Source organism: Alligator mississippiensis, chromosome 9, assembly GCF_030867095.1.
Source record: "Alligator mississippiensis isolate rAllMis1 chromosome 9, rAllMis1, whole genome shotgun sequence".
Lineage (NCBI taxonomy): Eukaryota > Metazoa > Chordata > Crocodylia > Alligatoridae > Alligator > Alligator mississippiensis.
Window position 1 is genome coordinate 56,322,662 of NC_081832.1, and position 27,758 is coordinate 56,350,419.

A 27,758-nucleotide genomic window follows, 5' to 3' on the forward strand; every position below is an offset into this window, starting at 1 on the left:
TTCATTTTAAAATATTTTATTTAATGAAAATATAGCAAAAGCTTACAGCTCAAGTTATTTAAGCCTCAAATTACCTTTTCATAGTTTCATATAAGAAGTTTTATAGAATGAGATCTTTACACACATTCCCTTTAAAATCTTCCATCCAATAAAGAGAGACTCCTCCTTTATGTTCTTTCCCACTCCAAGTCATATGTTTAAAAATTGAAGGGGTATATATCATTTATGACAGTTAAAGACTGGAGAGTTTAACATTTGTGCACGATGACCGATGTCTTTTGAGAAAGAAACCATGTCCTCTGAGAGACGGGAATACAGACAAGCCAAAGAAGATTTCCCCACCCTCACCTGTTTGTACTGAACTTGACCAGAAAGACCTCTTTAAAAAGATCAACGTCTGAAAATCTTGTCCTAAAAATGCTAGTTAGGTGGTCTTTTTTGTTGATGTGGATCACACTAGAAACTGTCCAGTGATCAACTGTGCAACTTGATTTTGCATCTGTTCTTTGTTTTAGGAGTCACATGTGAAACAAGACACGCAAACAGAATACCTGGACAGTTAAACAGCTGACACACCAAGCCCAAGCCCATTTTGGATCAAAACAAGCTATGCTTATTTCATTTACTACAGTTGTTACCTTTTTAAACCACCTGTTCTTCTGCAGGGCCATATATTCCACCTTACACTGTTAAACACAACAAGAAAAAGTACTTAAGCAGTTTAGGCTGACTTGACACCACCCTGTTCCACACAGTGAAGAGGTAGCTGACCAGGGAATCTTTGAAGTACGTAATTATCCACAGCCTTAGATGTGCCAGGGTATAACCTAGCATACATGGTTAGTTTAAACTCTAACACTTGATTTTTATTTTAAAATAAAGTCTTGGTTAAGCTGTTTTGTAAGTGTTCATATTTGACCCAACATACAAATTCCATTTTTCACCACTTCATAGCATGATTGCTTGAATCTTCACTGTAACATCTAAGTTTCCTGGCAAGTATACAGATTTAACTTCTATTGCTGTTACCTGCAACAGAGAAGCTGCAATGAGCACTTGCGTTTAAACACTGTTCACCACAGAACTCACTTAACTTTACAACTCGGTATTCTATGCCATTACTGAATTCTGATAAGTTTGAGTTGCCATTTCACCTCAAACACAGAAGGCAGTTAATATAAAACCTCCAAAGTCTTGTTTTGGCTAAATTCAAGACAAAGTTCCATACAACCATCAACTGAAAACTCACACTCACCTTCCTTAAAAGGAGTTTTGGGAGCAATATTTTCCTTGCTATCATGCTGGAAAGCTTTAGAAGGATCAAAACGCTTGATGCCCTGTATTGCATGTAGTTGGTCTTGAAGATCTTTGTGAGCTTGTTTTTCCTTAGCTACTTGTGTACGCAAGTTTGAAACCTCCTGAAATAGCAAACATGAATACTTTAAAAGGTCTAGAAATGCATGCGGGGACATCCAAGTTTGTAATAGTATGAAAGTTAGGATGCTACAGAACACTAAACTTTATGGTACCTGGAAACTTTAATGAATTATTTGCATCCAACAAGGGTGTAGCAGCTTAACGTACCATGGTTGGTTTTTCTTGCCAAAATAAAAATTTTGGGGAGGTTCTAGTATTTTACAACACTTGCTAAGTAAATGCAATTATTCTACAAGAGTATGTAGGGACACATTTATACTAGAGGCCAAGCTGAAATATTTTTTATTGAAAGTCCATTAACTCAAAGTAGAGAAGTCTCTGGGTTAAAGGAATTTATTCCAAATATAGTAAAGCCCACTCAAGTAGAACTTAACTTTATGTTAACAAACTGATGTGGAAGTTTTAGGATGCTGAAGTCTACAACAATAGTGACATACTGGTTTGCAGGAATCAATGTTATGCTTACTGGGCGCTTATCAAACATGAAAGCTGACGAACCTGTTTAAGTTGGATATTTTCATTTTTTAGTTTCATAACATGCTTGATTTTCTGCTTTTGATTCTGATGGCCCAGTAGTTTAGCATATGAATCACTTAGTTTGTTTAGTTCTTCTTGGGCTGCACCATGTTCATTCAGGAGGGCATTCTTCTCTGCCTCAAATGCATCTAGCTGTTGCTGAAATAAAGTTGGAGTGAAAGATCTTACAGTAAGTGAACTCAACATATTGCTGCTTCAGTTTTAGTTAGAGAATAGTTAGCCTTTCCTCTTAAACTGCAACTTAGTTAAGAAACCCATGATTAGGTAAGGGATACTTAGCTGCTTAAATTGTAACATAAGTATTTAGTTAGGAAAGTACAGGTTTCCCCTCGGTTTATGCAGTACATGTGCTCCTGGAAAACTGCATAAATCAAATTTGCATAAAGGGAACCCAGTTTATAATGTAAGAAATAGGGATACATTCCTACGATGGTAAGGGAGGGAGTAAGGTTGGGACTGGGGAAGGGGTGGGGGGAGGGGTGCGGCACAGCTTGTGTCCCACTCCCAGGGCTGCAGCAGGGAGCAAAGCAGAGGGAAATGTAAGTGGGTACGGAGTGCAGGGTGCAGCTATTACTGCTACATGCACCCCAGGAGGGCTGCAGGCTGGGGGGCTGCACCAGGCTCTTACTGGGGGGCACCTGCCCCCAGATGTGCACACAGGACTAGGAACAGGCTGCTGCTGCAGGTGGGGGCCAGCAGCAGCACCGGGCTCTTCCCATTGTTTGGGGCGGGCAGCAGCACTGGGAGTGGGGCTGCTACTACCCCAAGATTCGCCATAGCCCCCATCAACCTGCCCTTCCTGTGCCGCTGCCGTGTGCTGGGAAGAGTGCGGTGCTGCCAACCCCAGCCTGCAGCAGATCTGAGGGCACACACCCCTGGGGAGAGCCTGGCACAGCGCCCCCAGCCTGCAGCCCTCTGGGGGTGCTTGTAGCAGTAAGAGCTGCGCCCCCTTCCCTATCCTGCATCCACTTACAGTTCCTTCCACTTCGCTCCCTGCTGTAGCCCAGGGCCTCCACTTTTCCCCACTCACTCCAGCCCCTGCTGCAGCAGCCCCAGGAGCAGCGGACGCCAGCTACCTGCAGACACTGGGCTGCACCATGCCAAATCCCCTGGGGCCCTGCTTGTCCCCACTCACCCCAGCTCCTGCTGCAGCAAACCCAGGAGCAGCGACACCACCTGCCTGCACTACGGTATGGTGCAGCCTAGGAGCTGGGTTGGAACCCCAGGGGGGTTCAGGGCATGGTGCACGCCAGCAGCTGCAGGCAGCTGGCATCAGCTGCTCCCAGAGCAGCTGCAGGAGAAGCAGGGTGAGTGGGGCCCTGGCCCCAGGGCCCTTTCCCCTCCACCCACAGACTTACCTGCTTGTGGGGAGGGGCACCTATGCTGATTGCATAAATGCGAATTTACCTCACATATAACAAATTTTAAGTATAAAACGAGTCACTGCATAAGAGCGAATTTGCATATACAGAACCCGCATAAAATCAAGGGAAACCTGTATTATGCCAGTTGAAAGTGACTTAGCATCTTAATAGTTGACTTACACAATGATGCAAGACCTCCAAGTTTCAAATACTGTTTTGCACCACACCAAGGAAGGGACTAACCTGAAAAGGTTTGGTTTTATTATGCAAGTCTTCATAGAGAGTACGCCAAGTTTGTATCTCTTCTTTCAAGCCAGCTGCCACATTTTCATCTATAGTTTTCCTGAATAAAGATACACAAGGGAATTGTACTTTTGCAGTTAATAGTATTCTGGCTGAGCTTCCCTATAATGAGTCTAGTTTTAGGTGTATTACTATAAACTTATTTGAAACAGGATTTACCTTGATCTCTCCACTTCAAGCTGTTTCTTTAACTCTTCAGTTTGTTCTTCCATTTTCTCCTGAAGGTTAGTTATCTGTGCATTGTACAATTCATTAGCTTTCTTTATTTCTGCTTCTTTTAAGGCCAACTTTGTCTGAGCATCTAGAAGCATTCTGGGAAGGAGAAAATGATAATGAACTACTGTCAGATTGTCTTGCTGTCTCCTGACTTGACAGCATTTACTAAAAGAGTTGTCTGAACGTTTACACTAGCAGCATTGTCCGAGTAAGCAGAGTACATGAGAGTTCAGGGATACAGTTAGTTCACTCTACACTCTTTATTGCAATAATAATTCAGGCAGTGTCTCTTTAAGGAGAGAACAAGCAATATAATTCCAGAAACTTTACTTTAAAAGTTTACAAGAAGGAATGTTCAGCTCAGTTAGCTTTTAACTGAAGATAGTTCTTTTTGTCTAGTAGTTGTCCAACATTTTAATCTGATATTAGAACCAGAAATTGCTACCTACTCTGTGGGCCTCAACAAATAGCTAGCCAACTTGGACAGAAAAAGCGTAATTGAGTTTTTTATACAAGACAATACTAACATTTTGTTCTTAAAAATCCTTAAATAAAGCCAGCAGGAATTGCTTTAACCTCCATGAAATGCTAAAGTTGACTCCCAAATTCATACTAGTTTGTTATATTTTAACATGAACTCATTGACATATCACCTCAACACACTGGTGCATGCAGTGTCCGTTCTGGCCACTCTGGGATCCGTGCTGCATACAACTGCTGCTCTAGCTAGCCCAGGACCCACACTAAGCATGATGTCTGCAAGCCCCATGCACCCAGGGGCTCAGACTGAAGACGCATGCAGTGCAGTCCCGAACCAACTAGGGGTTGCCACATGCAGCACAGATCAGGTAGTGTAGGATGAGGGCACCTGGTCCCAATTCGGCCTGTGGGCTGGCCCTGCACTGCTCAGTTTGACACCCCTAGCTTAAATGTAGCCTGATCTCAAGTCTTAAACACCCTGAGGCTTAAGTTGCCTTAAGACCTCAAACTGCAGAAGTTGGATTAATAAAATCATGCTGCTATTTTAAAAGTTCTAAGAAGAGGTGACAGCAGGATTACAAGTGCCCAGTTCTGCATAGCCAGTAGAAAGGAAAGTAGATTTCACCTGCCCTCTATTTCCGTGTTCAGCTTAAGACCCCTGGGGAATTCAGCATGAAAAAACACCCCACCTAGTGCACGCATGAACACACACACATGGCTCTCACAACAGTGGAGATGCACAGTGAGATCTCATTGCAGACCACACCCCAAATCCAGGATGCTCCAGAGGCCCCAGGAAAGCTGAGAACTAGGTAGCAATTTATCTCACCAGATGATGTGGAAGTTCCTAGCAATGACAGAAGCCTTCTGCTAATTTCTGCCAAAAGTAATTTGGGATGGTTGTTTATATTTCTGAACCAAACTTCAAGGTTGTTTTCCATTCTCTTGGCCAGTGATCCAGATGTAGTCTGCAACACTGTCCAGGTTGTGTCTGTTGGAAGCTCTGTCTCCAGCAGGTGGATTCTCTATGTCCTTTAAGAGTTGTTGTACTTTAATGATCTATTTGATGGTTGCATTCTAATACTGGCTGTTAAGATGTACATAGTTATCACATCTATTTGGTTCAGTAGGTGTCTGATACTTTTCATTGTACAATTAAGTTGTATGGGAGTCTAGCTGTGGCCAGAGTTTTAACTAACTTGGGGCAAACTGCTTGTTGCTTGTTTGTGAGGTGGCAGTTAAATGCTTGTGATGCCTCCAAGAAAAAGGCCCACTGATCAAGTTATGGAGGGATTTTTAAACTATTGGAAGAGTGTTTATGACTCAACTGGACTGACTGATTTCCCCATAAGTTCAGACAGTCTTATGGGTTCTGCATGAAGACATTTTCAGATTCCACGGGGGTCTACCCTCCAACTTCACAGCACAAAATATGTGAGAGCTGTCCAACTTCTGAGCTACAGGGGTCACATGCTACATAGGCCCCCTGGCTCCTCACTGGCTGCACCAACCTGCCCTGAGGGGCAGAGGCTGGGACTGGAAGCAGGCAGAGAGAGTGGAAACCCAGAGATCCAGGCTGCAGCAAAAGGAAGAGGGACAGAGGGGGAAAATGGTGCCAAGGGGATGCATGCAGGTGGTAAATTAACTCCTTGCAGGCTGCATACAGCCCACCATGAGGCCTGCATTACAGCATCATTATTTGTGGTTCTTGTTAAGAACAGAAAGCCATAAATACATCATATGTACCTTCTTCAGTTTAAGGAGTATTCAGCTCCATACCTTGCATATTCTTCCTTGGCTTTATCTTTAGCACGTTCTATCTCCTGTAGTTGTTGTTGGGTATCTTGACCTATTGTCTCCAGTTCAGCTACTTTCTCCTGCAGAGATATATTCTCCAGCCGGAGACCAGATATTTCTTCAGCCATAGATAACTTGTAACTAGAATGAAAGCAGAATTGCAGTAAGCATGTTACTTGAGTCACAGCCCATATTTTACAGTGTTCAAATCTGTTGAGGATATTAAAAATCCACCATGGGTTTATTTGCTACAGTTTTGATACAAGATGTTTTTGAGATACAAGATACTGTTAGAGCTAACAGACTGTTAGAGTTGTAGTAGGCAAGATAGGCAATTATCAGTCCTGTAGAAAAACAGAACCCTAAGGCTTGGTCCACAATTATTTCCGGCAGGAATTAGCAGAAGGTCAAGAATTAAATTAACAGTATCTTCTGTATTGAGCTATTGCTGCTGTCAAATTTTATTTCTTCTAAGAGCTGAATGTTGGCTAGAAGACCTTTTGAAAAAGAATCTTCCCACCCCCCATGCACACCAACGTCCTATTTTTTCCAATTCTCTTTAAGTGCTTTAGGTAAGATTTAATCTTTGATGGTAGCATGCACAATGAAACAAGTCTAATTTATCATGCGTAATTGCATGCTGGACTAATATGTGTTTAGTTGCTGCCTACAATTAATACATTGGCATAAAAGTTCTTATCCTACAACTTAAACCCACGAGCATGTTCTTGTCCTCACTATCTTATAAAGTTTTAAGATGACAGTTTGACTGTATATTAAATCATCTTAAAATACTTTGCAACATAAGCAAGTTTCATCTTGCTACTAGTACTATATTTACTCAAATATAAAACAAGGTTTTTTCTACCAATCAGCATGGGGAAAAAAGCCCTCATCTTACATTTGCATACAAGAAAGCCTCCTCATAATACATTGTCTATCATTAAACTGCTGCCAGAGGCCGTACGTGCTCAATAATGGAAGCCAATTATGAACTTTATCCTCCTGGTTACGGGTGACGAGCACAGGAGGAAAAGATGTATTGAAGAGGTAAACGGAAGACTGAGGAGTTGGGGGACATCGAAGTTCACCGGGAGGACAGGCAGACAACCATCAGAACAAACCCAGGAGGGGACAAGCACATAATCAGTAAGTTAGGAAACAACTGAACTTACCCCTACCCCAGCCCAAAGACAGGACTCTCCTAAGCATACAAAGAAGCCTAGGGCTTCCAATTGCAGGCTCAGCTGCCTGTACACTACAGCCAGGAGCATGGGGAACAGGCAGGAGCAACTGGCCCTCCTGCTAAGCAACAACAAATATGATCTCAGCGATAACGGACTTGGTGGGACTCCACCTATGACTGGACCACAGGTGCACATGGCTATACCTTGCACAGGAGGGATCATGCAGAAAGGAAGGGCAGGGGTGTAGCTGTCTATGTCAAGGAGCAGTACACTTCCCTACTAGCTGACACAGGCACCCAAGGAAGGCAACTTGAAATCCTCTGGGTTAGAATACGGGGAGAATGTGGTGAACGGGATATCACTGTAGGAGTCTAACACAGACCTCCTAACCAGGAGGAAGAGCTTGACCATGAATTCTCTAGGGAACTAACAGAGGCTGCACACACACAGTGCATGGCTGTCATGGGTGATATCAATCACCCTGACATCTCATGGGAGGAGCATTCTGATCAGTTGTGCAGCTTCCTCACCTGCATTGATGAGCTCTGACTCAAGAAGTCCACAGGCCTAGCCAATAATACTTGACACGAGGCAAGGCACTGATAGATCTGGCCAAAGGGGATTATCTAATTAGCAACCTGAGGATTGAAGGGAAGCTTGGTGACAGTGATCACAAATTGATCACCTTCCTTATCCATCACAAAAGCTGGCAATGTAGAAATCTTTGACTTTACAAAAGTTGACTTTCACAAGCTCAGGAGGTTGGTTGTCGAGGCCCAGATAGATCATGATCTGACAGGGAAGGGTGTCCAAGAAGAGTGGTTGCTCCTTAAGGACACGATTCTAAAAGCACAAGGGAAGTCCATTCCGGCTCACAGGAAAGGTAGTAAAAAAGGACTGGGAAACTCCCTTGGCTAAATAGGGAATTCATGGACCTCCTCAATCTTAAAAGAAAACCCTATAAGGGATGGAAGACAGGAAATACCTCTAAGGAAGATTATGTGTCACTGGCCTGCACCTGTAGGGAGCGAACCAGAAAAGCTAAGGCCGATACCAAGCTCAGACTGGCTACAGGAATCAAGGACAATAAAAAAGTCCTTCAGATACACAGGACATCAAAAGAAAAATAAGGGCAACACTGGACTCCTGCTAAATCAAATGGGGCAGCTGACAACCGATACCCAGGATAAAGCTAATCTCCTCAGTGGTTATTTTGTGTCGGTTTTCCATCAGCCCAAGGGGGTCACCCTGCCTGACAGGACACAGGACTACGAGAGTATGGGTGACCACACACCTACATTTAGTGACCTTGTGGGGGAACACCTTAGGAGGCTGAACATCTGTAGCATCCTTAGCGGGCCCTGATGGAATGCACAGAAGAGTGCTAAAAGAACTGGCCGACATCATAGCTTGACCATTGGCACAGATATTTGATAACTCGTGGCACTCAGGAGAGGTTCCTGAAGACTGGAAGAGAGCCAACGTGGTGCCTATCTTCAAGGAAGGAAGGAAGGAAGATCCAGGGAACTACAGGCCAAATCAGTTTGACCTCAATCCCTGGTAAGACCTGGGAAAAAAATTATCAAAGAATCCATCAACAACAGGCTGACAGAAGGAGCCGTTCTGAGACAGCCAACACGGCTTTGTTTTGGGTAGGTCATGCCTGACCAGCCACATCTTCTTCTATGACCAGGTGACATGTCACCTAGATGCAAGGGGGGGGGGGGGGGGAGTGTTAGAGTTTGATGTCATTTACTTGGATTTCACAAAGGCCTTTGACTTGGTCTCTCATGATGTCCTCATGGCAAAACTGAGGCCTTGACAACCTTATGGTCCAATGGCTGTAGGATTCTATTACAGACCTCCTAAACAGAAGGAAGAGCTCAACCATGAATTCTCTAGGGAACTAACAGAGGCTGCACACTCTCGGTGCATGGCTGTCACGGGTGATTTCAATCGCCCTGACATCTCATGGGAGCATTCTGATCAGTTGTGCAGCTTCCTCACCTGCATTGATGAGCTCTGACTCAAGAAGCCCACAGGCCTGGCTAATGATACTTGACACGAGGCAAGGCACTGCTAGATCTGGCAAAAGGGGATGATCTAGTGAGCAACCTGAGGATTGAAGGGAAGCTCGGTGACAGTGATCACAAATTGATCACCTTCCTTATCCATCACAAACGCTGGCGATGTAGAAATCCTTGATTTTAGGAAAGCTGACTTTCACAAGCTCAGGAGGTTGGTTGTGCCTTGAGAACCTTATGGTCCAATGGCTCGGGAAGTGGCTCCGTGGTCAGACCCAGAGAGTGATTTTTGATGGAACCAAGTCAGCATAGCATATGGTGACCGGTGGCATCCCTCAGGGTTCAATACTCAGACCTTTATTGCATCCAACTCTGGGCTCCACAGTTTAAAAAGGACGTGGAGAAGCTCGAGAGTTTAGAGGAGAGCTACATACATAATAAGAGGCCAAGAGAGCAGGCCACATGAGGAGAGGCTGAGAGGCACAGGTGTACATCAGGACCTGGGAGAACGTCTGTTCACCAGAGCTCCCCTATGGAAAACAAGGTCCAACGGTCACAAACTGCTGGAAGACTGTTTTAGACTGGACATAAGGAAGAATTTACCATCCGAGTCTCCACCAGAAGTGGTGCAAGCACCTACTCTGGACACATTCAAGATGTGTTTGGATGATTATCTGGCTGGGGTCCTCTGACCCCAGCTGACTTTCTGTCCTTGGGCAGGCTGCTGGACCAGATGATCTCATGAGGTCCCTTCCAGCTCTAATGTCTATGAAATCTATGAATGTACCCCACACTGAGCATGTCTGTAAAACACACACGCCATTCTGGGCAAACATACTGATGGGAACCTACCACGAGGATAGGTTAGTACAGTCCATCTGAGTAAGATATTGTATCCATTGTGCTCAGTCCCCTCAACAATGATTTTTTCAACTGTTAGCGAACCACTGCAATGAATACTTAACTTTCTCTTCACTCCCACAGCCAAGCAGCACATTTCAATCTCACTTCCAATGGTTTCTGTTTCTTCATCAGCCTTAAATGCCTGGCAAACATTACCAAATGTATCTAGATAAGAAGCTCTGTTGCCCCATGTGTCTGCCTCTGGCATGTTTATGGATTATTATAAACCTACGATCTGTGAAGCGGAGACAGACCAGGTGGTCCCACACCTCATCTGCATATACATTTTTGAAAGATTCCAGGATGTGTGACACGAACACCCAATTCCAGGCATGGGCTGCAGCAGAAAGAAGTTGGGAGAGGTGGCAAGGGGGTAGGCAGAGCGGAGGAGGGCAAGAATGGGCCACCTGACCCCACAGATTGAATTTTCTCTGCTGTAGTAATGGGAGGGGGCAAATTCAAGGCAAGCTTCAATATATAGTTTCTATGCCTGGAAAAATCACAACACATTTATAAGTTTTCCATATAGAGAATGTAGTTATTGGGAGGGTTTGTCCTATTTCTGAGTAAATACAGTGTTTGCATCTTCAGGTGAAACCAACAGTTTCCCCTATAAGCCAGAGCATGTCAGAACATTCTTCATGAGCATCATCACAATGGAATAACAAGATACATGCCACTAACAGTTTATGTTAACTTCTAAATAAGGTATGATTTGAATAAGAGAGCAACATATTTTGTTTCAAACTACACAGGAAACACGAGACTTTCAAGTACCTTTCAAATTCAGCAATATTCTCCCCAAGTTTACGAAGTGTGTTGCTGTGCTCTTCTTGCATCTGTCTCATGGCACTGATATGCAGGTCATTGATTCTCTGAAGCTCAACATTCTTCCTGAAAAGAGAATTTAACATTCTGTTCTGGAGTCTAAGCTGTACTGGCTATAGGAAAAGGCTTGCTCTTTTAGCTTTCTCTTATAACTCATCCAAACCAAGTTTTATCTATCTGTATATATTGGCACCAAATTTCATGAGTGCAAGCAACATGAAACATTCTAGCAGTTTTGACTTAAGTTTCCTTAGCTACTGTTTTAAATTTCTAGTCTGTAGGATGTGATTCTTTTTACACTGGAGTAGAGTGTTTGTGGTAAAAAAAAACCCCTTACTGACAAGTCTTAGCTATGATCATCCAACTCAACTTGGCTTAAACTCATTCCAGACTTTTCCCCGCCACAAAACTCTACATACAAAAACAGATTTTAGGAGCTAAATCTAGCTCATTAGACATGTTAAGTTGTATACGTTTGTGTACAGAACCTTAGCTTTGGTTCTCTGCCATTATTTTTCTTCCCCCAAAATAACTTGGGTCTGACAGTTCAATTTATACCTATTCAATTTCCAGTCTAGAAACCAATGGCAAAGAGTAAAACTAATTAATGGCTTAACATTTTCCCTGTAAATAAATATAGTTTGATTTAGTAAGCATCATGGTATCCCTCCTATATATTAGGAAAGTAAGGTTTTAGTGATCTACTTAGATCTTGTTTACCCATTGCTCCATCAGGTTGAGTGTTTGACCACATTTATACGCTCACTTTCCAAAAGCTTAGTTTAGTATTTCTATTTCTCTGATTAAAAGCAGTTAAGAGTTACTATTTTCACATACCCTCTGAGTTTTGCTTGTATCTGTGCTAGCTCTTCAGCTCTGGATTTGCATTCTTGTTCCAGTTGTTTTACCATTTTTTCAGCCTTTTCATCCTTAGCATGCAGTTTATCCAGCTCATTCACTGCTTCTTCTAATTCTTTTTCTAGGAGTCGTCGCTCATTTATCGCCTCCTCTTGAAACTCAAGCAACTTCTGGTGCATAGAAGCAGCACACTCCTGCAGGAACAGAGTACATAATCGTAGGATCTACCAGTTTCTTACTAAGCAAAATGTATCCATCCACATTATCTTTCATGCAAAGATAAGCTCTTATCCTAAACATAGACAAACTGACAGCTAACTATTCTGCTATAATTATGATACTGTAACACCTCCAGAGAGGTGCAACACCTCCAATGTTTCTAGAATAAGTATGATTCCCTTCCAAGTTAGCTATGCCACTATAGATATGCTGGCTAGTTTTCCATACGTAGACAAACTCTAAGTTGCCAGTATATTTGTCCTATGTTTTAAGTTTAACCACCAGAGGAATTCAGTGCCTTCCATTAGATGAGATCAGATCCTTATGTGGTCTACCTTCTCTTGTTGCAGCTGAGAACAAGTGTCCTCCTGTTTCTGTTGCAGCTTTTGGTGTTCTTGCTCCTCTAGACTCAGTTTCTCTCTCAAGCTTTCTATTTCAGCATTCATACTTTGCTCTTTTTCTTGGTTCTCAGTGAAGAGTTTCTCTATGGAAAATAAGTTATCAATATATCAATCTTAGAGAAATAAGGATTTGTGCCCTATATGCCTCTGTTAGTGCAGTCTTGAGGTTCTGGAGGGACCCTGTAGCCAGGTACTAGTTTCCTGCACTGTCCCGCTTCTTGTTTCAAGAAGCAGACTTAGTCTCTCACAGGATGATTCCTCATTCCCACAAGCCTCAGATCAACCTCCCCTTACATCAGATTCCACAGCTGGAACAGGGGAATCCTTTCCATGTCCAAGAGGACTCCCTTTGGGGTCATTCCAATGTCTGGGTCCCCTCTACAATAGAGGCACATCAGAAATATCCCTTGTTTCAAGATTATACGTTGCCATGGGCAAGCCGTAAGACAACAGAACAGCAAAAGGATATATTACAGAGAGGGAAAAAATTGCCATTTCCCCCCCCCTTAATCATTGTTTTTTTTCATTCTGCCTTCAAACTAAGTGGTAACATGTCCCACCTTCTTTCCAGACTACTGCAGTCCTTTAGAGCAGTGGTTCCCAACCTTTTTTTTCCCCAAGACCCACTGCTGGGAGAGGAGTGCAGCGGCAGTAGCCCGGGGATGGGAGAGCTCCCAGCATGGCTCGTCTTTTGCGTGCGGCACCACTGGCATTGCCCCTGCAACCCTCATCTGGGTCACAACCCGTGGTTGGGAACCGTTTGCTTTGGTCTTCTCAGCATTTCTACAGATCAGCTTCCCTACTGACTCTACCAGCTCTAAGCCAGGGGCCTGGACTCCCCCCACAAGGCAGAAGAAAATCCAAAGACATCCCTTGTCTAATAGCATCCCTCATACCTAAGAGATTCCGCCTAAGGACCTCCAAGTCACCCTTCTTGCTTCCTTCTCCCCCCCACTTCCAATCAGTATTGTTCTATCTTCTGAGGAAGTTTCTAAAGGATTTGAGGATTCTCTCTTGCCTGTGGATTCTGGAATTCCTCTGGAACGTCTGACCCCCTGAAATATATGGGGCTCATGTTTCTCAATGCACTTGCTACTTGCCCTAGATTGAATTAAAAAAAGTTGCATTTGAAAGCTTGCATAAAATCTGTCCCAACCATGCAGTTGGTCCAATAAAAGATAAATCACTTACAAAAATCCTTTCCTCTCTCTTCTCCTTATAGGCAGATACTGCCAATATTTTGGTTGCTTAACGCAACAATACACTTTTACATGCATTGTCTGGGAGGGGCTATTGCTCTTGTTCTTATTCAAACGATTGGCCAATGATACTTAATTGCATCCCTTGTTCATTAGGCATGCACGCCACAGATCTTTTGACATGTAAATAACTAACTGTCAGCAGTGGTAGCAATTCCTCAAACATTTTTCTAGTAATTAGGGAAGGCACTTGCCAAACTGTAGATGACTGAGGAAACTGAGCTGAGATCCACCTGTTTGGCTACAGAAGTGGCAAATAGCACTAGGATCTACTCCTTCCTCCTGGAATTGTCAGATCACAGCTCTTTCCCTTTGTCTCATTTATCTGCTTCTACAGCGAGTTCTCTCAAAATGATCAATACTTTGTCTTACATTACAGCACCACCGAGGGGGATTCAGTGCTTGAGTCTCCCAGGTACTGATGTTAATATAGTGTTTCTTCAGATTATGCCTTCAAAGTGTCCCTGAATCTCCTCTCTTGCCCATCTCTATAGCAGTGAGCTGGCTATAACTTCTTGATTAAGCTGATACAACTGCAACAATGGATATGCGTGGCATAACCTAACCCATACAATGGTATGAATTTTACAAGTGAATACAGCTTTTTTTTTAAATCTAAAGATAAAAGACCAAGCACAAAGTTAGTTAAATCAAAATTGGACCAAATATCTCAGCAGGAAAGAGCCCCCAAATCATTTCTGCATTTGAAGGGAGTTTGTGACACTCTCCCATCATGGTAGATTTAAAACTACTTTCCCCTACCTGAGCTAAATGAGCCTTTTCTCATCTGAAAATTCCTTTACCCTAAGTTTGAGAAGACAATGTTTATCATTAATGATAAGCAATAAGGAAGCTTAAAGATACTATGAAAATCTGCCTCAGAAGATACAGTGATATATGGGAATGAGGAATTCTGAAAATGCTGTGTACTGTGTTGTTGCTTAGAGAACGAGTCTCAAACCAGCAGCTACCAGATCAGAATTCTGGTAGACTGGGAACACTTAATTTGTGTGGAATGAAGAGCAACTCCATAGCTACCCATCCTTCCTCCAGCAATCCTTCCTTGCATTTTATCTCCTGCCAAGGGAATATATTAGTTCTTGATAAAGAATGAGTACTCATTGGAATCAGGTTTTATGTTCAGACTTGAACGTAAAATACTTTTTTTTTTAAAAAAAAAGAAGCATTAGAAGCTCACCACATACGCTCTAGTTAATTATGATGTGCAAGAAACTGATGCCCCAGCTCACAACATAATCAAACTAAAATACCTTTTTCTTGTTCAAGCAGCTGGCATCTTGCACCTACTTCTCTACTGAGTTTAGACAACTCCTCCTCTCTGGCTTTAAGGGAATCCTTTAGGATTACAGTTTCCTGGTCCTTCTGCAGTAGTATCTTCTCCATATGGACAACATCTAGTTTGTACTTCTCTACCTCTTCTGCAATAATGCTGTAGGAGAAAATCCAGATGTCTATCACCAACGCATTTTAAAAAAATATTGTTTACGTACCGGCACAATATGCAACAGGACGGATTAATTTAAATCAGAACTAGCAGTTGAACTAGGATTTAGATTAAAAACCCTGTCAGTTGATTTCAATCAATTTTAATCTTGTTTTTATATTTGCATTTTGGTTATTTTCCTCAGGACATTTTTAATTTGGTAACTTTTAAGACATGCTGACTTATAATTATATGTATTAGCTATAATGTAGTAGTATATCATGTTAAAACACATTACTATTATACACATTTATTTAAAGCAGTTATATAGTTGAATACTTATTCAGATCCTTATTTTACATTTGTATTATGTTCAAAATGGCAGCTGATTCATTTCTTAGTTCTATAGAATTCGCTTGTGATTTGTGCCAAGACATTTGGAAGGAACTGAAATTCAGTTAAAATTAATTCACATCTTTAAGTTTTCAGTTGCCTTAAATGTATTCAGTAAGAAAGATATCCAGAAAATTTAAATCAAGCTGCAGTTAAGGCTCCTTATGATTTCAATTAATTGTTTCTATACTTCAAGACTTGTTTTAGAACCAACAGGGCTCATCTTCTCACTGCATTTTTATTCAGAGACTAAAAAGAAAAACAGGTCTTTATTTTTTCAGTCATGACTAACCTAGTGGAAGCAAAATATTCTCTTTTCACTCTGTATGCAGAAGAGGCTACTGCAGGAGTTGATTTGCTTGAAACAAATTTGGATCAAGTATTTGGTTACTGATTTTTGTTAGTTGTTTCTTGACTTAACAACAAATAGCACATTTTAAATAGCTAAGCCATAATATAGGTTGTCATAAAGAAACAACATTATTTCAAATGAAACCAAACTGATTTGTATCCAACTTGTTTTGTACTATGATGCTACACCTGTTAGTCCAACTAACTAAGCTATAGAGTTGATACCTCCCTCATTCCCCACCCCAGGGAAGAAGAATCACAGGTTTTACAGCATTCCTCTACACCAAGTTGTGTGGCAGCACTGAGTTATACCCCTCCTCCAACGAGATTAGATCCATCTCAGATTTACATCTGAGCGCCTTTGTTGCTTCCAAAACTCATACCGTTAGCTCTTAAATAAGGGTCATGAAAATGGGATGGTTTCTCAGCAGATGAAGTTTCCTTGACCTAGACACCAAACTCTTTCTAGCATATGAAGGAAACTAAATAATTTCTGCATAAGAGAAGAAACCTTGCTTAACTCGAAATATTTCAACACGTTTAAAGTTCACAAAACTAAAGAAAAGGACTAAACTTTCTATACAATTATTTGATGATCCTTTCTTATGGAAGGGAAACATATGCTTATTTTTTGTGCAAGTTAATCCATTTACAAATAAAATTAAACATTTAGTCTCAAGTCTTTAAATGATGCTTAAATTTTGTTGATATTTTACTTGTCCAGCCAGACTCTAAGCCACGTAGGTTTATTACCTGAGTTCTGTAATATATTCCAAGAGTTTCTCAGTATCAGACTTTTCTTCTATCTTCTCTTTCTCAGAGGCAGATCTGAAATAAATGTAGATAGTGTACATGTATGACAGCTGTCAAATATTTAGGAGCAGCTCAAAGCTCAAGACAACTTAAGACTAGAGCATTTTCTACCTATGTATTTCTAATATTATGGTAGCCAGAAGGTCTCAAACCAGACTACATCTACAAGGACACCAAAACTGGCACGCATTCAGAATGTGTTGGGAGTGACAGAATTTCTTTCCTCAAAGTCAGGCAATTCTCAGAATGCCTGTGTACATTCCCCATTTTACTGGAATGGCGGCATAGGGTACAATCAAACAATTCACGCGAAATTGCAAAGAAACCAATAGCTCAGCCACATATTGAACTTAGGGTTGGAAGGAACATCAAGAGGTCATCTAGTCCAACCCCCTGCTCAAAGCAGGACCATCCCCAACTAGATCATCCTAGCCAAAGCTTCGTCAAGCTGGGTCTTAAAAGCCCCCAAAGATAGAGATTCCCTTACCTCTCTGGATAACCTGTTCCAGTGTTTACTACCTTCCTAATAAGACATTCTTCCTAATATCCAACCTAAACTTTCCTTGCTGCAACTTGAAATCTCTAGTTTGGGTCCAGTGCCTAACAAAATTAAGCCATCACTCCTATGTAACCACACATGCTAAGCTTGCTTTAACTCCTGCTGTTAGACAAAGGGCTACCTACTATATATATGTATGTATGTATGTATGTATGTGTGTGTGTGTATACACACACACACACACACACACATATATATATAGTAGGTAGCCCTTTGTCTAACAGCAGGAGTCTATACACACACACATATATAGTAGGTAGCCCTTTGTCTAACAGCAGGAGTCTACACACACACGCACACAAAATTACTAGCCCAATACCTCCCTCTGTCAACTAAAGGTAATCTCTCTCTATGTGTGAGAGAGAGCGTGAGCGAGCGAGCCTTTAGTTGACAGAGAAAGTTATTGTGCTAGTAAAGGAAAGGATGCTTTATTTGATATGAGTTGGAAGACATGGTATATAGGATAGCTTGTCCTTTAACAAAAAAAAAAAAAAAAAAAAAAAATCAAGATAAAAGGGACAGCAACTATCAATTACCAGTATGTAAAAATATACCTACTATTAAAATTAGGCCCACCCTGAATTGGTAGGGGTGCACAGGCAGAGATTTTCAGAGCCAATACCGATAGCCTATTTTTAAGGAGTCATATTGTCTGATACCAATATGATTTCTGATAGCCAGCCCGGCAGCGTGGAGAGCTGCCTCCAGCTGGTAAGTCTGGTATGGTGGAAGGGGAGGAGGGAGGGAGGGTGTGGGGCTGGGGCAAGTGCTGCCCACCCAGGGCAGGTGCAGCATGGAGCTGCAGCACATCCAGCACTCACTCAGCAGCTCTCAGCACTTGTCTGGGAGGGTGTGGGGGTGCATGTGCTCCTGGATCTGCGCAGGGCGGGCTGGTGCTAACCCAAGCTCTTCCCAGCAGGGTGGGGCTACGGAGAATTTGTGGCTGCAGCCCCTTCTCCCCCCCGTAACCCTTTCCCAGTGCAGCCCCCACTCCCCACCAGGAAGAGCTTGGCACAGCCCCAGCCCATCCCGTGAAGATCTGGGGAAACATACCTGCCAGATGAGTGGCAGAAGCCGCCAGACCAGCGGCTCCCAGATGAGCAGTACGCAGCAGCGGAAGCTGGCCCCATCCTCCCGGCGCCCCCCAAACCATGGCTCTGTGCTGCACCCGCCCGGGCAGTGCTTTCCCCAGTCCCTGCCCCACATCCTCCCTCATTGTGGGGGCCTTGATCTGCCCGCTAGCCCCTTCCCTCCTCCCTCCCCTTCCACCACACCAGACTTACCAGCTGGAGGCAGCTCTCCAAGCTGCCAGGCTGTGTTCCTCGCCACCTGTGTTATGCTGCGGCTGTGTGCATGCACGGGCCATTTATCAATGATAATTTGCCTGGTCTGATATGGCTGATTTCTGATATAGTAAGTTTTCTTTATATCGGTGCTGATCCGATATCGGACCAATGTATCGGTGCACCTCTATGAGTTTGTACAACTACTCTTTTGGTATTAAGGTAATACAATTACTAGCAACTAGTCAAACTCCCTGGTTCGAGTATCTTTTCTTCCCCTGAGCAATTTCTGAATGCTAATTTATTGCCATATCACAGTCCTACCATTAAGCATAAGAAACAGCAATCTGAGTGAAATCTGAAGATAATTATATTTTTTAATACTTACAGCTTTTCTTTCAACTGTGCTACTTTTCCTTTAGACTGCTCTAGATTCTTCTGGGCTGTCTGTAGCTTCATTTCCATGTCTTCCTGCTTTGCAAGTACATTCTTTAAAAAGTGAAAACAAAAACAATTACAATTGATTAATAAATGTAAAGGAATTTACAGTGTAAAATGTAACCAGCAAGTTACATTACTCAGGTACAGTAGAAGCTTATCTAGCTCACACCAAATGCAATTCATCATTATTCAGAATTTAACACTAATGAGAACTGCCTATAGTTGTGCCAAAGTAGGACTTCTAACTCAAAATGCCTATGAAGCATCAGGCATCCATTAACAGTTCCTGCAACATATGGAAAAAGTGACAAAAAAAACCTGTCAAACCACTAGGCACCACTTATTCTGGGAAGGAGCTAAATACAAAGAAAATCTAAGCCTCTGCACTACTGGGATTCCATTTTTGCTTCTGGTATAGATTGCATTGCAAATCTTAGGAAGCTACTTAAACTGGGTAGTTTTACATTTCTGTATAGAAGAGAGTAGGAAACCTCCTCCTGCAAGGGAGTTAGAAAAGCCTATCATGCTCAAGTAATTTGTAATTCATTTAGTCTACAGGTCACCCTGTTTTTTTGTTCCAAGAGAGATCAGTGTCAGCCATTTCATTACTGTAACTTACCTTATTCTTTGCATCCATTTTGGTCCTGAGTTTCATTAACTCCATGCAAAGGCTGCTCATTTTCTTCTGTGTACCATCTTCTGAGAACTTGATTAGAGATAATAGGGAAGTGTTTAAGTTAAAATTAAAACAAATTTACATGTTCGTTTATTACAGTCTTCTTCTGCATGAAGTCCCTGGTACTGACGTTCCACTAAGAGAATAGGTACATTTCTTGCTCCTAGTTTCATAGTTGGTAGGGTCGGAAGAGACCCGAGCAGATCATCAAGTCCGAATCCCTGCCATGGCAGGAAAGGAGTACTGGGGTCAAACTAGCTTTTTCCAAAGCTGCAAGTGAAGAACAGCACATAGTACAATTGCTTTAAAGGGCAAGCCATGAGCAAACGGCTACATGGCTATAAACTTTGATAGTATTTCTCATTTAAGTCATGCAATGTAATGAGAGAGTTCTATGAAAGTTTTTATATTTAACCAAGTCCATTTTTCATACTGAACTTAGAGAGGAGTATATCACCTTTTGAGGTCTCTTCGAGCCTTACTTCCCCATGATTTTAGCTAGCCTGCATTGCTGGCATGGACCTTGCTGTTAAACCTGAAGCAATAAATTCAGAGTATTCCTAAAACTAGAGTCAACACAGCAAGTAATCAATCCTGATGAGTGACTTTCATTATAGTCAGCAACATTTTTGACTGGATTGCCAAAAACATCTCAGCCTCCACCCATGCCTTGACTGGGCATGCCAGAGGCAGGCAGTGAGGGAGCCAAGGGGTCTGGTCCTCATTGCTGATGGCAGATGCATACACACCTACCTGCAAGCTGGCAGCAAGGGAGGGGCTGGGGTTGTGCTGCCACAGGCCCTTCCAGGCCATGCATCCCAAGGTACACGTGTGCAGTCACTGGTGCCACAGAGGTGGTACTATGGCTCTGGACTCTGGTGCAGCTATCTGAAGCCTTCTCACTACCTGCTGTAGCTGCCCAGAGCCTGGGAGGCTGCAAAACAGATGCACTAGGCTCCAGAAACCAGGCTGGGCTCCATGGTGGCAGCTGCACACGTGCCTTGGGCCACACAGGCAGGAAAGGGCCCGGGGCACACTTAACAGTACTATTGTGTGGTACCCTACTGCATCCTCAAAAGGATCAAGGCAGCCCAGGGTCCCGTGGCACCCTGATTGAGAACCACTGGTTTAGAAGTGGGTGAAAATCCTAGCTCCATAAATCCTGAAGTGTAGGGCAACTTTCTCAAGTAATTTCAGCGGAGCCAGGATTTCATTTGCTACTTTGTAACCTTATACCTGCCTTCCCTCATCTCTACTTCATGATGAACTCTGCCAGCCTGCTGAAGAAGAAAGTATTCTTAAAAGCATTCATCAGATGTCTCATTTTTTGGAATGCAGACTTGTTATACACCTGCCCCACAGGCTCAAAACAAACACATTGATGTAATAACACCTAAACTACCCCAACCTTGTAACTGGGATTAAGGTACATGAGAAAAACAAGGACAAGTGAGTGAGCGAGCACAACAGAAATGTTAAGTTAATTTTGTTAGTCTGCATTAAGCTCCCTTTAAATGTGTAAAACGTTGCTGCAAAGGGGAGGAGTTAAAATTGTTCATGTGCAATGGGAATAGGACAAGTAGCAATGGTGTTAAAAATTGCCAGAAGGAAGATTTAGGTTGTTATCATGAAGTCCTCTCCAAGATAGTTAAGAACTTAAAAAGATTACCTATAGAGGAGAAAGTTAGATAAGCAACCTCCACAAATATTTTAGTAGAGCTGATCTTGCCTAACTACAAAACAAAAGACTAGATGACCAAGGTCCTTTCTAGGCCTTTGTTTTATTTTGTTGAAGTTATTAAAATTCCTACTGTGTTGCCATATAGTAGCACAGATGAGCACACTCCATTCATACAGATGTATGCTTCCGTTTGTGAACTCTTCCACCTTCTACTCCCCATCTAAGAGATAAGGCCCACATGCAGAAGAGACTCAAACATATTAACAATGCTTGTGATATAGATACAGATTCCTGGCACAGGAAGTTATTAAATCTAAACAACAGTCCCATACAAACAAGCAGCTACTCAGTGGTGATGCGTAGGGAGGTGCACGTGCACCTCCTGACAGCCAGTGCTCCCTGTTTAGGTGACGGACAGGGGAGGACAGAAGGAAGAGCTGGTGCCCCCCTGCGAGCACTGGCTGGGGAGTGGGGGTGCCAGGAGAAGTGCTGTTGGTGGGAAGCATGAGCAGTGTGCCTGGTGGGTGCAATCGGCTGCAGAGGGATCCCACCCCCCATCGCTGACTGGCTGCTGCAGGGGCACGTGGTCCCCTGACTCAGGAAGCACCAGTCACCCATGCAGCTACTTATTCTACTTACTTTTGATTTTAGTAGTTCATTGGTTCTTGTTAACTCAAGAAGTTGCTTTTCAAGCGAAGCAACATTAGCCAAGAGAGATGTTTTCTCGCGGACTGCAACAGTCAATTTTGCTTCAATCTTTGTGAGATCCTCCTCTAGAGTCAGAAGCTTTTTATCCTGCTCTCCACGTTCTTTCACTAATCCACGAATCTAAAATGAGTTATTTCTTAGTTATTTTTTCCACAGTTAATATTTCCAGTTATGCTTGTTCTGTTCTCATTATCCCCCAAGATGTATTTGTTTTTACTGTTAGAAAGATCAGGTAATGGACACAAAGCTGAAGGCACTTCACTTGTCTTTAAACTCAATAGATTTTATATCCTTAACACTTCAGTAGCTTGGTTTTCACTATCCAGATTGTGAAATTTATTTCACCTAGTAAAAATGTAGTTAGTCTTGGCTCAAAACCTACAGCGTGGGCCAAAATGCACTTCTGGAGCAAGCGGTAGGAGGATATTCTTTGCTAACCTGACCCCCGGCTCATAACGTTTCAGATAGACCCTGATGTTAATGGGAAATGTTTTATTGCTCCCAGCCTTACCAAATAATTCTGAAGGGATCTCAAGCTTCAGCAAGTGAATAGTACATAGACTAGAAGCCTTTGAGTTCTCTAGAAAGAAGAGATTTCAGCATGGGATTCATTTTCATTTATATGAAAGGCTAGTTAGCGTTCAGTTGATTTGCCCCACGAGTAGTTTTTACTCAGAGTTGGTAAACATTTGCTCAGGAAATTATATACAGCAATTCATCAACTACTTTGAATTTAAATCAGACGTGACAATAAATAAGAGGTCTGTCGGTAGTTTTTGTTTCTTACACGGCATTTCATTAACGAATACACACATTATGCTCCCTCCCACCACATTCCCTCTTAAGTTATTTGTTCATACCTCTCTCTCTAGCATCTTCTGCTTTCTCTGCTCTTTCAAAAGGGCAGCCTTCTTTGTAGACTTCAGGACTCCACTAACTGGCTTTGGAAAACAAGGTAAGTTTGAGAGGATATTTGAAATGAGCTTCATGATGCACAAGGAAATTTCTGCAAGGAATTTAACACAGAAACTAAAAACATTGAAGTACTAACTTTCCTAAAGACACCATTGAAGTAATTAACCTGTAAAGCCTTTTGCCACAATATCATTAGGCCAAAAGGACAAGGAACTATTAAATAGGATAGCATGCAGGAGAACATCTAGTATTATACTACAGAGAAAAGCATTTGACAATTACAAATCTTCATCTTTGAGCAACCAAAATTAAGCACAGACCATTTTAAATTCAGGTAGATTTTTCCATTGCAAGGTTTTTTGGACATTGCTCAAAATAAACTATTAGGGGTAAATGTGAAAAATGGCAAGCACGAACCAGCATAAAATAAATAAAATTCCTTATGACTGTTGATTCATGCATCATATAGAAAGCCTAAAGCTCCAGTCTTGTTTTCAAAACTTTCCCTGTGCCAAAAACACTTAATTTACTAGCTCAAGTTTAAAAAAAACCCCTGCACTTAAAATCACCTATTCTCTCCCCTGTGGCATAGCAATTTGGTTTACACGAATGGATGTGAACACGCATAACAGACTGTTATAAATGTTGTTTAAATTGCAAGTGTACAGTTGTACAAACCAGTTTAGAACACATTAAGCTTGCCTGAATGTTTCAAAAGTACACATGGATTTTCAGGTATTATTTTGAACTGATCCTTTGAACTGGTCCACTGTTTTGTGCAGAAATGAAGCTTTGTGGTGACTAGTTTCTGCTCAATCCTCCAGGCATTCCACACTGTACCCCTAAACCTTGCATGGCAACTGGCTGCTCAGGAATGCAGCCAGAACTCTACAGACCCAACCTCTATTGACTACTCCTGACCACAGTATCGCAGACTGATCTTGGGAAGAGGAACCTGAAGGAAGCCATTTCCAAGCATTTGGAAAAGAAGGTGATTAGGAACAGTCAGCATGGATTCACCAAGGGCAAGTCATACCTGACCAATCTGACTGACTTTTATGACAGATGACTGGCTCTGTGGATGTGATACACCTTGACTTTAGCAAGGCTTCTGATACAGTCTCTCACAACATTCTCTCAAACAAGCTAAGGAAACATGGGTTGGATGAATGGATTGTAAGGTGGATAGAAAATGGTTGAATCATTGGGCTCATAGGATAGCAGTCAGTGGCTTGATGTCTAGTTGGTAGTCAGTATCAAGTGCCCCAGGGGTCGGTTCTGTGGCTGGTTTTGTTCAATATCTTCATCAATGACCTGGAGATGGCAGTGAACCTCAGCAAGTTTTCAGACTACGCCAAGCTGGAAACTTAGTAAATAAAGCTGGGCTAGGATTCAGAGAGACCTTGACAAAGTTGAAGATTGGACAAAAAGAAATCTGATGAGGATCATTAAAGACAAGTGTAAAGTCCTGCACACAGGACAGAACAATCTCATGCACTGCTACAGGCTAGGCAATGAACTGACTAAGCAGCAGTTGTACAGAAAAGGACCTGGGGGTTTCAGTGGACAATAAGCTGAATATGAGTCAATAGGGTGCCCTTGTCACAAAGAAGCCTAACTGCATACTAGGCTACATTAATAGCATTGCCAGCAGATCAAGGGAAGTGGTTCTCTTCCTGTATTTGGCACTGCCGAGGCCACATCTGGAGACCTGTGTCCAGTTTTGGGTCCCCCCACTACAGAAAGGATGTAGACAAATTAGAAAGAGTTCAGCAGAGGATAATAAAAATGGTTAGGGGCTGAGGCACATGACTTATGAAGAGAGGCTGAGGGAACTGGGCTTATTTAGAGGCTGAGGGAACTGGAGAAGAGAAAGACTGGGGTGGGATTTCATAGCAGCCTTCAACAACCTGAAAGTTGGTTCCAAAAAAGATGGAGCTAGACTATTCTCAGTAGTGGCAGATGACAGAACAAGGAGCAGCAAGGGACAGTTAGATTAGATCTTTGGGAAAAAAAAACAACCTCTCACTAGGAAGGTAATAAAACACTGGAACAGGTTACCCGGAGAGGTTGCAGACACTCCATCCTTGGAGGTTTTTAAAACCTGGCTAGACATATCTTTGGCTGGGATGATCTAGTTGGAGATGGTCCTGCTTTGAGCAAGGGGGTTGGAGGTCCCCTCCAAACTAAATTGTCTATGATTCTATTCCTAGACCTATGCTTCTAGGGGCACAGAGGCTAGGTATTCTGAGACACCCCACACACTAAAGAGAAGCAGCACCTGAACTGCTGTTCATTGCCTGCTCCTTCCCAAGAAGAAGCATGCAGCTCTCCAGCTCCAGTCACCCACTTACTCAGGCAACAGTGCAAATAGTGGCATAGAACAGGGGTTCCCAAACTGTGGTACACATACCCCTGGTGATATGCAAGACATCTCTGGGGGGTACATGGGAAAAATTGCGTAATAGATTTAATTTTCATTAAAATAATAATTAACATTTAAGGGATTAAAACATATGCTGGTAGGGGTATGCAGGCAGTTGGCAAATCTGGAAGGGGGTACACAATAAGAAAGTTTGGGAACCTTTGGCATAGCAAATAGAATCTTACCACTGTTCCAAGAGAAAGGAACTTTCTTCTATGTGTGGGAGAAGGCATATTTTCACTGTTCAAATTCTGTTGATTTTCCATTGTCCCTGAACAGAAAGTTTTATCAAATTAGATTAGAAGCAAACCATTGGGGGGGGGGAGGGGAAAGGACATATTTTTTGAGTTCATCCACCTCAAATCCCAAGTCTACTTATTTTTACTAGTCTACATTCAGCAAGTGCATACACCAGCCTTATACGTCTGGGCACTACAAGAATCAGATCGGTCCTTCCAACAGGTAGTCCATTCTAAAAGTGTTGTTTTATTTTTCCCTGTCCATACTCACACACTGCTACACTGCAATGAGGTGATAACTTCAAAAGAAAAACAATTACTGCAAACACATTACACTAAGGGGTGGTGGAGGCAGGGTGGGAAGAAATCAGTGAAGCAGATGCATGAAAAGCCACCAGGGAAAGAGATACAAAGAAGCATACTTTCAAATTGTCAGCAGCCCTCTAATAATCAGCAATCATCATGGAGTAAAAAGCAAAACACTGAAAAATCTCAAAACACTAAAAAAAGGAAAGCAGCAGCATTTGAGCACCTACAATTTCTGTTTTGCAAGATCTCCAAAACTTCCAAAGCTTGCCAAGTGTCAAGCCATGGCACTGCTTACCTTTCTGTTTTCTGAAGTGGGATTTGTCAGAGATCATAGGGCCTTTTACAGCATCTGAGGAATCGACTTCATGGGACCCTAGCAATGGGATGCAAGTTAAAAAAATGACAGTGATGTTTGGCACAGCAGAGAACACTGGAATAACCTGACAGGGAGAGAATTAAGTTTGTGGATGGGTTGCCACAATGAACAAATGTATTCAGTGCCCCTTCGGGTGCCTGTAGATGTGCGGAGATGCTGCTTTTACTGTGCTGGAATTACTCCAGCAGCCTCCACGTCTTGCGTATCCACCATCTCCGTGCATCAAAATGGCCCGAATGAGCTTTAGTTAGAGCCACTGGTGCTATTTTGAAGTGCAGGATACTGAATACATCAGATGCTGTGGGTGCTTTAGAGTGGCTCTTGAAGCTGCTCTAATTAAAATGTCATGTGTCCCCCCCGCCCGTGTCAAGTTCATCCTGTTGAAAAATTTTCCTCTCTTGCGAGAGCAAGGCACAAATAAAAGAACACAGGCAAGTCACAGCATCACAGAGAAGCGGGGCTGGAAGAGACCTCCAGAGATCATCTAGTCCAGTGTTTCTCAGCCCGTGGGTCGTGGCCCAAAAGCAGGTCGGAAGAACATATGAAAAGGTTGCGAAGAAACTTTTAAAGGAGAATCCATTTTTAAGGAGAGAAACGTGGGAAGCTGCAGCTTTTCCCTTACAGGCTGGCACTGTTGCAGCCTTCAAGAGGCTGCTGCCCACGCCCCCACATACACTCCCCCACACTGGGGGTTTGGGACAGCGGGTCAGGGCTGGCCACTGAGGTTTACAAATAGCACTGGATAGGTTGAGAACCATCGAGCTAGTCCAACTAGCCCGATCATCCCCATCCAACCTGCCCCTACAACTACACGTTAAACTCTAGGGGTGCCGTGTTGTGGGGCGGCAGCAGCGAGGCTGCGCCGGGCAGTGCTTGGGGGTCACGAGGAGGAGCTGAAGGAGGCGGAGCGGGTCCGGCCCCGACGACTGGGGAGCACGTTACAACGCCACCGTCCCCCGGCACGGAGGAGCGGACGGATCTGAAATCAACCCGGGCAGCGCCGCGCCCCCTGCCAGGAAGGGGGAGACGGGTACAGTGAAATAAAAGGAAAAAAGAACCGGAGGAAAGCAAACCCCGCCCGGCTCCCCCAGTTTTGCAGGCGGCCGCGCTCACCCCGCGGGCAAGGCAAGCGCCGGCAGGCGGGACTCACCCGCGGTGTCGTTGAAGCGCCGCAGCGGCGCCTTGGGGAAGGACATGACAGCCCCGCAGCAGAGCGCGGCGCACCTGAGCCACCGCCGACCCCGGCGCCGGATTCAAAGTGCCTAACCGCTCTCCCAGCAAACCCCGGCGCCCAATCACAGCGCTCGACCTGTGAGCCGCTCGGCCAATCGC

At 43.1% G+C, this 27,758-nt stretch overlaps 1 protein-coding gene across 2 annotated transcripts; it reads right to left on the reverse strand.

Annotated features, from left to right (window-relative positions):
* Positions 1–27,758, reverse strand: HMMR (hyaluronan mediated motility receptor). 2 transcript variants are annotated; one of them, XM_006276568.4, is made up of 18 exons: positions 27,577–27,758; positions 26,346–26,423; positions 25,688–25,773; positions 23,023–23,103; positions 22,094–22,282; positions 19,717–19,803; positions 19,045–19,145; positions 16,755–16,829; positions 15,085–15,263; positions 12,489–12,637; positions 11,914–12,128; positions 11,026–11,142; positions 6,117–6,275; positions 3,801–3,953; positions 3,582–3,681; positions 1,936–2,112; positions 1,256–1,418; positions 1–1,029 (listed from the first exon to the last, which is right to left on the reverse strand). In XM_006276568.4, the coding sequence occupies exons 1-18, from the start codon at positions 27,620–27,622 to the stop codon at positions 1,010–1,012; spliced, it is 2,175 nt and encodes a 724-aa protein (XP_006276630.1). In that variant the 5' UTR covers positions 27,623–27,758; the 3' UTR covers positions 1–1,009. The 2 variants fall into 2 exon arrangements, with proteins under 2 accessions (XP_006276630.1, XP_019334179.1); XM_019478634.1 differs by lacking the exons at positions 26,346–26,423; positions 27,577–27,758 and having other exon boundaries at positions 23,023–23,168; positions 25,688–25,766.